Here is a 10,391-nt window from a genome sequence, read left to right as displayed (position 1 = left end):
TTTCGTAGGTATTTATTTCTTTCGTAATATTTTTTAAAAATTTTGTCATACGTGTTTAATTCATGTCAAATCAATAATTTTTTGTCAAGTCATTGTCTTCTTTTATTATCCAGGTTTTTTTCCCTAATCCAGCCGTTAAAGGCATAATTTCATGTCAAGTCATATCAATTTTTTTTTTTTTTTTTAAAGACAGTGTCAACGTATTTTTTACGTCAAGTTGATGTTATTTAAAGGTTTCACCTTTTTCCCCTATTCATATGCTATTATTTATTTATATACACCATAAATTAGACAAATATAATAGAATATTTTAAAAAACTATATATAAATTATATATACAAAGGTAATGCTAACTTTTATGAACATTTAAATGTCATTAACTGTTTCCAATATGAATCTGTACAAATATATATAAGTTGAAGCATTCATAAGCAACTCCTGTAAGCTAAGCGGGACCATTTCAGGATTTTTGTAAATTTTTAGAAGCTCATCCGACAACACAAGGCGCTGAATGTTGAAAGACGAACACTCAAAAAAGATGTGATGTAGTGTTTGAACCTTTTGCAATTGACAATAATCACAATATGCTGAGCTGACCATTTTGAGACGATGAAGGTGATAATTTAATCTGCAATGACCAAAACGCATACGACAAATAATTGAATAAAATTTCCTATTTAAAAAAATGTTATTTTTACAGAACCAAGGTACAGTATTAACTTGGACATCGAGAGTATTAAACCATGAACCCACATTTTCATTGTGCACACAATTATATGAATGTCTCCCCCACGCTTCACACATGCGTTGCCTCAAGAGACTAACTACATCTGTGTAAGGTATGGAAACACTTTTATCGCTGCTGGGAATTGAATCCTCTAGTTCGACAATTTTTTTGGCAAGATAGTCTGCTTTTTCATTTCCTTTAACGCCAATATGAGATGGTACCCATACAAATTGAACTTCAATATTTGACTCAATCAATTGTACCCACATTTCCTTAATCAGATGAATAATGTAGTTAGTGTTAGCATGGAATTTATTATTTGCTATATTTTGTAGGACACTCATGCTATCACTTATTATGACCCATTTACTAGACTCTAAATTGGATTTTTTTATATGTTTCAGTGCACTCAAGATTGCAACAGCTTCAGCTGTAAAATACTGGCATTTTGTCAATTTTCATGCCTATACCGATATTTGAAGTAGGCTCATAAATAGCAAAGAAGCCGCTCTATCATTCTTGGAACCATCAGTATATACAAATTTGTGATCTGACCACTCTGACAACATATTATACACATCCTCTTTAGAAGACAATTCTTTTCTCTTCTTTATAATGACAGTTATAACTGGAAATTTACTACTAAATGAACCTTCATAACAAGGCAGGATATGTTTTGATTGATGAATGTTAATATTTTCAATAAAAGCTTTAAATTTTTTAAGACTTTGTAATATATAAAAAGGTTTTAAAGTAGTATGTGTAGCTAAATGTACAAGATTGTTTAAAAGACTATTACCAGAAACACTATAAAGCTTCAGAAAGAATCTTTCCAATAAGAAATCAAAACGAATAGCTAGAGGTGCAACATTACATTCAATCTGCAAAGCGTTCACAGGAGTACTTCTGAATGCCCCAGTAATAACCCGCAAACATTTGTTTTGCAAAATATTTAAACTATTTACATGTTTTGAATCTGCAGCAAAGCAATAAAAACCATATTCAAAGTGACTACGTACTAAAGATTTATATAACAATAATAATATTTTGGGTCTGCTCCCCAGTAAGTTCCACTCAAGGATTTTAAAACATTAAAACCTCTATTTGCTTTGGCAACAATATTCCTAATGTAATTACTCCAGGACAAATTGTGTGTAAATATAACTCCCAAAAATCTAACTTCAAGAGAGCTGGGTAATGCACAATTATGATACAACACAGCGGGTAAATTATGATTCCGCTTACCGAAAACGACTACTTTGGACTTTAATGGATTGATAGTGAGATCAAGGTAAGAGAAGTAATTGTGCAAATGTGTTAATGCAACATTGACTGTCTCAACTACTTGCGAAATGTTCTTCCCAGATGAATAAACCACAAGATCATCTGCAAACTGTAGATTTTTAACTTGAGCCCCTAAAATTAAATTTAATCTATGTATATACAATATAAATATTAAAGGTGACAATATTCCACCTTGACAAACTCCCTTAGCCGATAGTCTAGGACCATAAAGGTGCCTATTAAATTTTACGAATACTTCCCTATTATTAAGGAAATTTGATAGCCAATTAATGATTTTTCCCGGAATCCCTATCTGTGATAACTCATCACATAGAATATCTATATTTACACTATTAAATGCACCTGCAACATCAAAGAACACTCCAACCAGATTTTCATTTGCTGTTATGGATTTATAAATATCAAGCTGCAGTTGACAAATACTTTCACGAGCAGAACGATTCCTACGAAAACCAAATTGATTTGATGGTAAGATACTATTTTTTTCTATATAAAATTCTAAGCGTTGCTTTAACAGTTGTTCAAACAATTTACCAACACAAGAAGTAAGAGCTATGGGACGATAAGAATCAGGACACATTTTAGTTTTATCAGGTTTTAGAATGGGTACTAGGCAATCAACCTTCCAATTATGGGGTATAATATCATTTTCCCATAACAAATTCAAAATTTGTAGAAATAATTTTAAACCTGAAATATTAAGTTTTTTGAAAAGTATATACGGCATTCCGTCAAGACCACATGTGGTATCTCTCCTGGAAGTTATAGCCGCCATCAACTCTTGCAATGTAAAGGGATCAAGCATGTAGCAATTACTAGAATTACAACCAGAAGTGACAATTTTTTCACTTGATGGGACAAAATCTGGTGTATATTTTTTAAGAAAATCTAAAATCCATGTATCGTCTTCATGACCACTGACATTGTATGTTTTATTATATTTGCGCATAAATTTCCATATTATTGATATCGGTGTAGATCTATTAAAAGTTTCACAAAGGGAAAACCAACTTTTTTGCCTTTCTGTTTTTAAAACCAGTTTTTTAACTGCCCGTAACCTTTTAAATTGCAAATAAGTTTCTTCGGATGGATTATTTTTAAATTCCACATATGCGTTTCTGAAGTTTATTACAGCTTCCGCGCACTTTTGATTCCACCAAGGAAGCGAAGGTCGCTTATTACTTCTAATGCAACAAGATCTATTGGAAGAATGTACAGAACTGACTATAGAATTGGCGGCTGCTGTGCGCAAAATGCTACAAAATCTAAGATATGTGTCAGTAATACATAAACTGTCGATTTCAAAATCATATAGCAATTCATCAACACTACTGGTATATCTCTTCCAATCTACCAATTTGTAATTTGGATAAACAGGCAAATGCTCAACATTAGAAGAATAATGACTGTTGTTAATGTAACTATTATTGCTAATCACTGCTTTTATGATTACAGGGATGTGATAACTGCTACCAAGAGGACAATCATGTACGTTCCATTCACAATTCAGCGCTAAAGATGATGAAACTAATGTCAAATCCAACGCATTAGGACGCCAAGTCAAGGAGCCAACAGTAGTTGGTTGACCATCATTGAGCAGAACCAAATTATTATCATCAATAACCTGTAGAATACTGCGCCCACGCACAGAGTCCGAGCCACAGCCCCAAGATGTGTGATGAGCATTAAAATCACCAGCCAATATGAAAGGTTCAGGAATAGATTTTATTAATAGATCCAATTTTTCCTTTGAGAATTGCGGATTACAATTCAAAGGACTATAAAGACTGACTATACATAACTCTTTGTTATTTACTTTTATTTTAACACAAATATTTTGTAATGAGTTATCACAGAAGGTTTTAATTTGAGTATAATTAATACTTTTATGAATGATTATTGCAACACCATTATGTTTGTTACCAATATCATTTCTTTCAATATTATAATGTTTAATTTTAAAATCGTGTTGCGGTTTTAACCACGTTTCACTAATGATTGCCAGATGAATATTGTGTCTATAAAGAAAGTCAATAAATATATGTTTGTTACTATTTAAGCTTTGTGCATTCCATTGGACAATATTTAATTCCGAAATATCCATTAACAGGCAGAAGAAAATTTATCACATAAAGTTGATTTGAGAGCTTCTTTAATCGACATTGAATTAATGGGTGTTTGTTTATTGCTTAATATTTTCGTAAGTGTTTCCACTAATGTATTTATAAATTTGTCTGATTTCATAAGATTATTTATTTGCGTGTCAATATTGCGTGCCGTTAGAGCTGGGAATGAATTCACATTAAAAAGGTCTGAATAAGTGGCGTTTCGAGATTTTATTTTATTTTCCTCTACCTGCTGTTTTTTAATTGGACAAGCTGAAGATATTGCAATGTGATTGCCCTTGCAATTTGCACATTTGGCATCCTGCGGAGCAACGTTACATTTTTTAAAATTGTGTTGCTCAGAACAGATCGAGCAGACTTCCGAGTTTTACAAAATTTGGCGATATGCCCATATCGCATGCATTTAAGGCATTGCTTAACAGGAGGGATATATTTATTTACCTCATGCCGCCAAGAATCCAAATATATGTACTGCGGTAAGATGGTTGAGGCAAAAGTAACCGCTACTGCCTGTGTAGGAACGAAAGAGAACTTACCTCCATCACCTCTTACCCTGCGCATGAAACGCCTTACCTGGATGACATTTTTTGAACTACCAATCAACGAAAAAATTTCTTTATTTGCCATATCAACTGGTACTGAAGTGAGTACCCCAGTGACCTCAGTATCACCAGCAGGAATAGACGCTCTGAGCGATAATTGCTCCAGCAGTTTTTTGTTCTTCAGGAACATATTTGCGTTGTTCGGTAAGTCGAAAGTGACGCCAACCTTGTATCTATTAATGCTTCGCAAGTGCATCACCCCAGACACACCATGCTCCCGTATGCCCTTAGATAGAGCCATACGATCTCTGTCAGTAAAAGTCCTGCCTTCGTCAATATGATTAAGGAAGACAACCAACTCCTCCTTCTTACAGTCCTCCGGATACTTCCGTGCGTAGCCTTTGACTTTGTAAATGGCATATTTATCTTTAGACTCCTCGACTTTGGAGTTGGAGCATGCCGACACCACCGAAAGTTCGGAGTCCGAATCTACGGACTCAGGCCGATTCACGTCTGGAGGGACATCTATGAGATCATCTTTCCGCCGCCTCTTCTTCCCCATATTTACAACTATTTATTTACACTGTATTCACACTATTATTTACAAATATAGTCCCGAAAAAACCTAATATTTTAATTTTAATTTGCTTCAAAATCAAAAAGCGCGCCTTTCCACTTCAATGGTTCCCGCCTTTTTTCCTTGACAATTGAATAATTTATTGACAATTTGTTGACAGCTGTCAGTCTACTTCCAGCAAGTCAAGGTCTTGAAGGTCTTCTACGGGTCAGCTGCAGGCATGCTGCAGGTCAGTTTTGCAAGCACAGATTTTAAAAAAAGTTGTACCTAAGTTGAATATAAAAAAATATGTCTTATTTTTGTAATGTACATCACAACACTCCCCGGTACACGCCTTATTTGCAGAGCAAAAAATGACTGCGCTTTTGTTGTTCGTTTGGACCTTGGAATCCACGGAACCAAACCCACAAAAAAAATTCGGGCTAGAATATTGTCTTTTACTGTCAATGTGACAACTGACAAGAAAACAGTGACAACACGCAAATATCAATAGGAAGGAGTCAAATTCGCAAATCGATATTAATTATTGTAACTTAAAAAATATTTGGATACTATCCTACCAGCAAGGTAGGACTGATAAGCTAGTGTTGTGTGAGCTGCGTATTAAGCGGATACATAAGATGGATCCAAAAGAAGTGGTAGAACATTTAGTTGCACTGAAAGTGATGCGGCTGACGAAACCTGCTCTAATAAGCCCAAAGATCGTTACTTGCGATTCTAAAGATTTACCCGGTAATATCCTAAACAATTACCTTAAAGACGATGCTACTTCTGTCACCCAAATGGAAACTCTGGCTGCTGGGCAGTTCTTGTTACTTCCACAGAGTTTTGGCAATATTTATCTAGGCGAAACCTTTTCTTGTTATGTTTGTGTACATAATGAAACTAACAATCCCGTTCAAAGTGTTTCTATAAAAGCCGACTTACAGACAAATTCACAGAGAATACTATTAACAACTCAACAGAACCTCTCTCCTACAATGCTTGATGTAGATGAAACATTGAGTGATGTCATACACCATGAAGTCAAGGATCTCGGCACTCACATCCTTGTCTGTGAAGTAACATATATGTCCAACTACAACACACTTGCATCATTCCGAAAATTCTTCAAGTTTGAAGTGATGAAACCATTAGATGTGAAAACAAAGTTTTACAATGCAGAGTCTGATGATGTCTATCTTGAAGCTCAAGTGCAAAATATAACATCTGGCCCAATAATCTTAGAACAGGTTTCATTAGAAAGTTCTCAACAGTTCAATGTGAAGTCCTTAAATGAAGTAGATGATGGCATTTCTGTATTTGGAGATGTCACTTTGCTGCAACCCCAGGAAAGCTGTCAATATCTCTATTGTCTGACCCCATGGGAAAATATAACTAAAGAAATTAAGCTACTGGCAGCTGCAAAAAATATTGGAAAATTAGACATAGTATGGAGATCTAACTTGGGAGAAAAGGGGCGGTTACAAACTAGTCAATTACAGAGAATGACCCCTGACTATGGAGATATAAGGCTTACATTTGAAAAATTACCCAGTAAAGTATCTGTGGAAGAGCCTTTTGATTTTCAATGCAAAATAGTCAATGCTAGTGAGAGAACTTTAGACTTAATTCTTAAATTACGATCACTTCAAGATTCTAGTCTGCTCTGGTGTGGTATTTCTAATAGGAAATTGGGACCTTTGGAGCCTGGACAATCTCTCTTCATAAACTTAACAGCTCTGCCAATAAATACTGGGCTTTGCAATATTTCTGGAGTATCCTTGTTGGACTTATTCTTAAAGAGAACATATGATTATGATGATTTAGCATCCGTTTTTGTGTATTGAAATTATGGAATAATTTTATTAATAAATTATATTATGTATTACTTCACATGGAACTTTTAATATAAGATTAGGTACCTGATGAATTAATGAAAATTGATTAAGTGTTTACGTAACAACTTATTCAGTTTCGAAAACGTTTTAAAATCTTGTTTTGCTTGCTTGCAAGCCCCAATGTATGGCATTGAGTTAAGCCTCAGCCTGTTTAATTTGAGCTGTGTCAATAACACTTTTGTAGCTTGAGTTGGAAAAAATTAAAAAAGGTTGAATTTTCTTGCTATAATAAAGTTTTATTGGCTTGAACAATATAACAATTGCATATTACACAATGATTGAAATGATAGTTAGTTGAACAAATATTAAAGTTGCCGCTGCTTTATTTTACAGCCAATTTTAGCTCAGTTTTCAGAAAAAATATGTAGGATTTTTTCATTATTTTCCTAGCTGATGCCTAGATGTCGCTGATCTTGGTACGTTTGAGCTGGTGTCTGCAAGGAACGGAGCGTCTTTTCAACGTCTTGTTATTTTGAGGTGGTATAACGAAACATAATTTTTAACAACAATAGAACAAAGGGTCAAATTCATAAATTATCCGAATAAAATCTTGAAGCATGCCACAGATTATAAATGTTTTTTTTTGCCTTCTTAGCAAAAACCCAGTAACGTAGTAGGTACACTGATTTCTTGGGGACAATTAATTTTTCCTCAAAAAGGAAACCTCCCATTGTATGTACTTTCGACAAAAATAAAACAGCCCGCGCTATTGCCTGCTTCCATGACAAAGTGTCAAGTTCCGAATCCGTCAATGTCAACTGAGCGAGATTTACGTCTGTGGTCCGTCAAGTCAATTTTCTCAGCGAGTTTGTAGATTTTGATAATTTTAATTCAAGTTTTTATGTATTAATAATCGTTTGATTAAAGTTTGAATGACTGTAAAATATTAGGTGATGTTTACTTTGCAGTATGAAAACAATTTGAGGAGTAAATATTAAATATCTAACAGTTTAAATTGCGGTAATCATCGCGTCGAATGTTCCATTTGTGAACAATTTTATTCTGATGTGGCCCAATCATGTTGAGTCGAATTGTGACTTCGTTATCTTAGCTAGTTTCCTCTTGAATGTTAAATAATCTAAACTAGAAAATATATTAATCTGAAAAAATGGCATATCAGACGCTTCTTCAGGAGTATATGCTCATACCACCAGTAACCAGAGCATATACCACAGCTTGTGTTGTGACTACGTTAGCTGTTGTAAGTTATCTTTTTTGTTTATACAATTATACGTGTCATTTGCTTTTTTTTAATAGTTTGTGCAATATGTTGCAATACAATAAACTATTTTTCTGTTTCAGCAATTAGACCTAGTGTCACCATTTCAGTTATATTTTAACCCTAACCTTATTCTAAGAAGATACCAATTATGGAGACTAGTGAGCACATTCCTTTTCTTCGGGAATTTAGGATTCAACTTTTTCTTCAATATGATATTCACATACAGATATTGTAGAATGCTTGAAGAAGGTTCATTCAGAGGAAGAACTGCTGATTTTGTTGTCATGTTTGTGTTTGGAGGTGTTCTGATGATTGTATCCTTTTTAATTTAAATCTCAAGCTTTTACCCACTATAGATGTGAAGATATCACAAGAAGACAGTTTCACCCAGTGGTTGTCAAACTGTAGTCAAATAATATTTATGAGACCCAATATTTTATATGTGAAAGTTTGAGTTTAGGTTTGATGTTTGTTTCCATTTCACACAAAAACTACTGAATGGCTTTTGATGAAACTGGGCAGTATTATAGCTCATAAAAATATATTAGAATAACATGTAGTCTACCAAGGAAGCAGGTGAATCCACAGGCAAATGCTTGTATAAGATTTGTCAATTAAATTGGTAGTCAACTTTAACACAAAAGTGTGACCTGCAGTTATACCTCACATTGTCCTTTGTTGAACTAGACCAGAAAAGAGTGACAACCACTGGTTTAACCCATTGTATGCAGGTATACCCATTGTATATGGTGCAAGATACATTTGATTTTCTATTGTTCTATAATTAGCTCCATACAAGCGGTTAATACAGTTGCATAGTAAGTGAATGACTTCCAATGAAGCATAATATTCAGTTTCAATTTCAGTGATGTAATATTTGGCTCTTATTTGTACCATCATTGCCAATAAGAAAATAAAAGCTGTATGATTGCCAAAATATTTATAAATTTCCTTAACAGTGTTTATCAGCTGTGTGCTTTCTTTGTTAATTTATTATTTTTAGGACAAGCATTTACTATAATGATTGTGTATGTTTGGTCTCGGCGGAATGTCTTTGTGAGAATGAACTTCTTTGGTTTGATGAACTTCCAGGTAATATAATATACACAGATTCTTTACATTTGTTGTAATATCAAAGATTCATTGGAATACCTATTGGAAGCTACTAAGATATCCCTGAAATTTAAATTTTATTTATTTTTCAGGCACCATACCTTCCTTGGGTGTTACTTGGATTCTCAGTGCTACTTGGCAATGCAATATCAGTAGATTTAGTGGGTATGGCTATTGGTCATATCTATTTCTTTATGGAGGATGTACTACCAAGACAAAATGGGGGTCAAAAAATCTTGAAGACTCCTAAATTCCTGTAAGTTAAGCCAGAAGAAATATTGGCATCTTTTAAAAATACATAATGTAAAAACATTAATTATTATTAAAACATGAACATTGCTTTTTCAGAAAAAAGTTATTTGATCCAGCCCCAGAACCTGAGTATAATCCACTTCCAGAGCTGGACCACGTACGACCAGGAGGCTACGACTGGCGCCGCCGTAACAATGAAGATGAGGACGCTAGATAAGCCAATCACTCACATAATTGTGAATATGATGCAATTTATTGCCAAATATTTATTTAAGGATGTACTATTTTTTTATCATTGGTTTCTAATGTTTCATTAACTTCAAAAACTTTGCATAGAAGACTTGAGGTTCCTAAGTTATTACCTTATTTTTCTTATAAAATCAATTTAAATATTCCATATTCGTTTATTCTCTCAGATAAGTGTTTCGTTCTAAAACACTAAGCAATGTGTTTTTATGGGTAATGGATTTTTCATACAGTGTGAATTGTATGAATGTGTACAAAACAAATGCAGACGTGATAACGATTACGGCGTTAGCAGTGAATCAATAATATAATCTATTTTGTGTAAAAAGTTTACGATAAGGGTCTGTTAATTGTGAATACAAATTATTGATAAATATTTATTTTGTTTCATTGTAGCCTTG

The 10,391-nt window shown here is 33.8% G+C and overlaps 2 protein-coding genes, 1 long non-coding RNA gene and 1 pseudogene across 4 annotated transcripts; 3 read left to right on the top strand and 1 right to left on the bottom strand.

The window, feature by feature from the left end:
• Positions 1-179: 179 nt before the first annotated feature.
• LOC135117243 (uncharacterized) lies at positions 180-1,165 on the top strand. 2 transcript variants are annotated; one of them, XR_010276732.1, is made up of 4 exons: positions 180-343; positions 484-615; positions 701-839; positions 1,132-1,165. It is a non-coding gene; the product is annotated as an uncharacterized LOC135117243 (long non-coding RNA). The 2 variants fall into 2 exon arrangements; XR_010276731.1 differs by having other exon boundaries at positions 182-343; positions 701-1,133.
• A 1,957-nt stretch (positions 1,166-3,122) lies between these two features.
• On the bottom strand, positions 3,123-5,390 carry LOC135117242 (uncharacterized; annotated as a pseudogene).
• Positions 5,391-5,733: 343 nt separating this feature from the next.
• LOC110375880 (trafficking protein particle complex subunit 13) lies at positions 5,734-7,152 on the top strand. The gene has a single exon (XM_021334165.3). It carries the CDS (start codon positions 5,898-5,900, stop codon positions 7,104-7,106), a length of 1,209 nt encoding a protein of 402 aa, XP_021189840.2. The 5' UTR covers positions 5,734-5,897; the 3' UTR covers positions 7,107-7,152.
• A 761-nt stretch (positions 7,153-7,913) lies between these two features.
• Positions 7,914-10,366, top strand: LOC110375885 (derlin-2). The gene is made up of 5 exons (XM_021334169.3): positions 7,914-8,358; positions 8,460-8,693; positions 9,349-9,471; positions 9,585-9,748; positions 9,841-10,366. Exons 1-5 carry the CDS (start codon positions 8,266-8,268, stop codon positions 9,959-9,961), a joined length of 735 nt encoding a protein of 244 aa, XP_021189844.1. The 5' UTR covers positions 7,914-8,265; the 3' UTR covers positions 9,962-10,366.
• The last annotated feature ends 25 nt before the right edge of the window (positions 10,367-10,391 follow it).

Source organism: Helicoverpa armigera, chromosome 8, assembly GCF_030705265.1.
Source record: "Helicoverpa armigera isolate CAAS_96S chromosome 8, ASM3070526v1, whole genome shotgun sequence".
NCBI lineage: Eukaryota > Metazoa > Arthropoda > Insecta > Lepidoptera > Noctuidae > Helicoverpa > Helicoverpa armigera.
Note: the sequence above shows the minus strand (reverse complement) of the source record. Positions and strands in the feature narration are given on the sequence as shown.

Coding starts and splice junctions, on each gene's coding strand:
- LOC110375885 (XM_021334169.3), top strand. CDS start 8,266: ATGGCATATCAGACGCTTCTTCAGGAGTATATGCTCATACCACCAGTA. Junction 8,694..9,348: donor TTGGAGGTGTTCTGATGATT/GTATCCTTTTTA, acceptor AGTGTTTATCAG/CTGTGTGCTTTCTTTGTTAA. Junction 9,472..9,584: donor TTGGTTTGATGAACTTCCAG/GTAATATAATAT, acceptor TTTATTTTTCAG/GCACCATACCTTCCTTGGGT.
- LOC110375880 (XM_021334165.3), top strand. CDS start 5,898: ATGGATCCAAAAGAAGTGGTAGAACATTTAGTTGCACTGAAAGTGATG.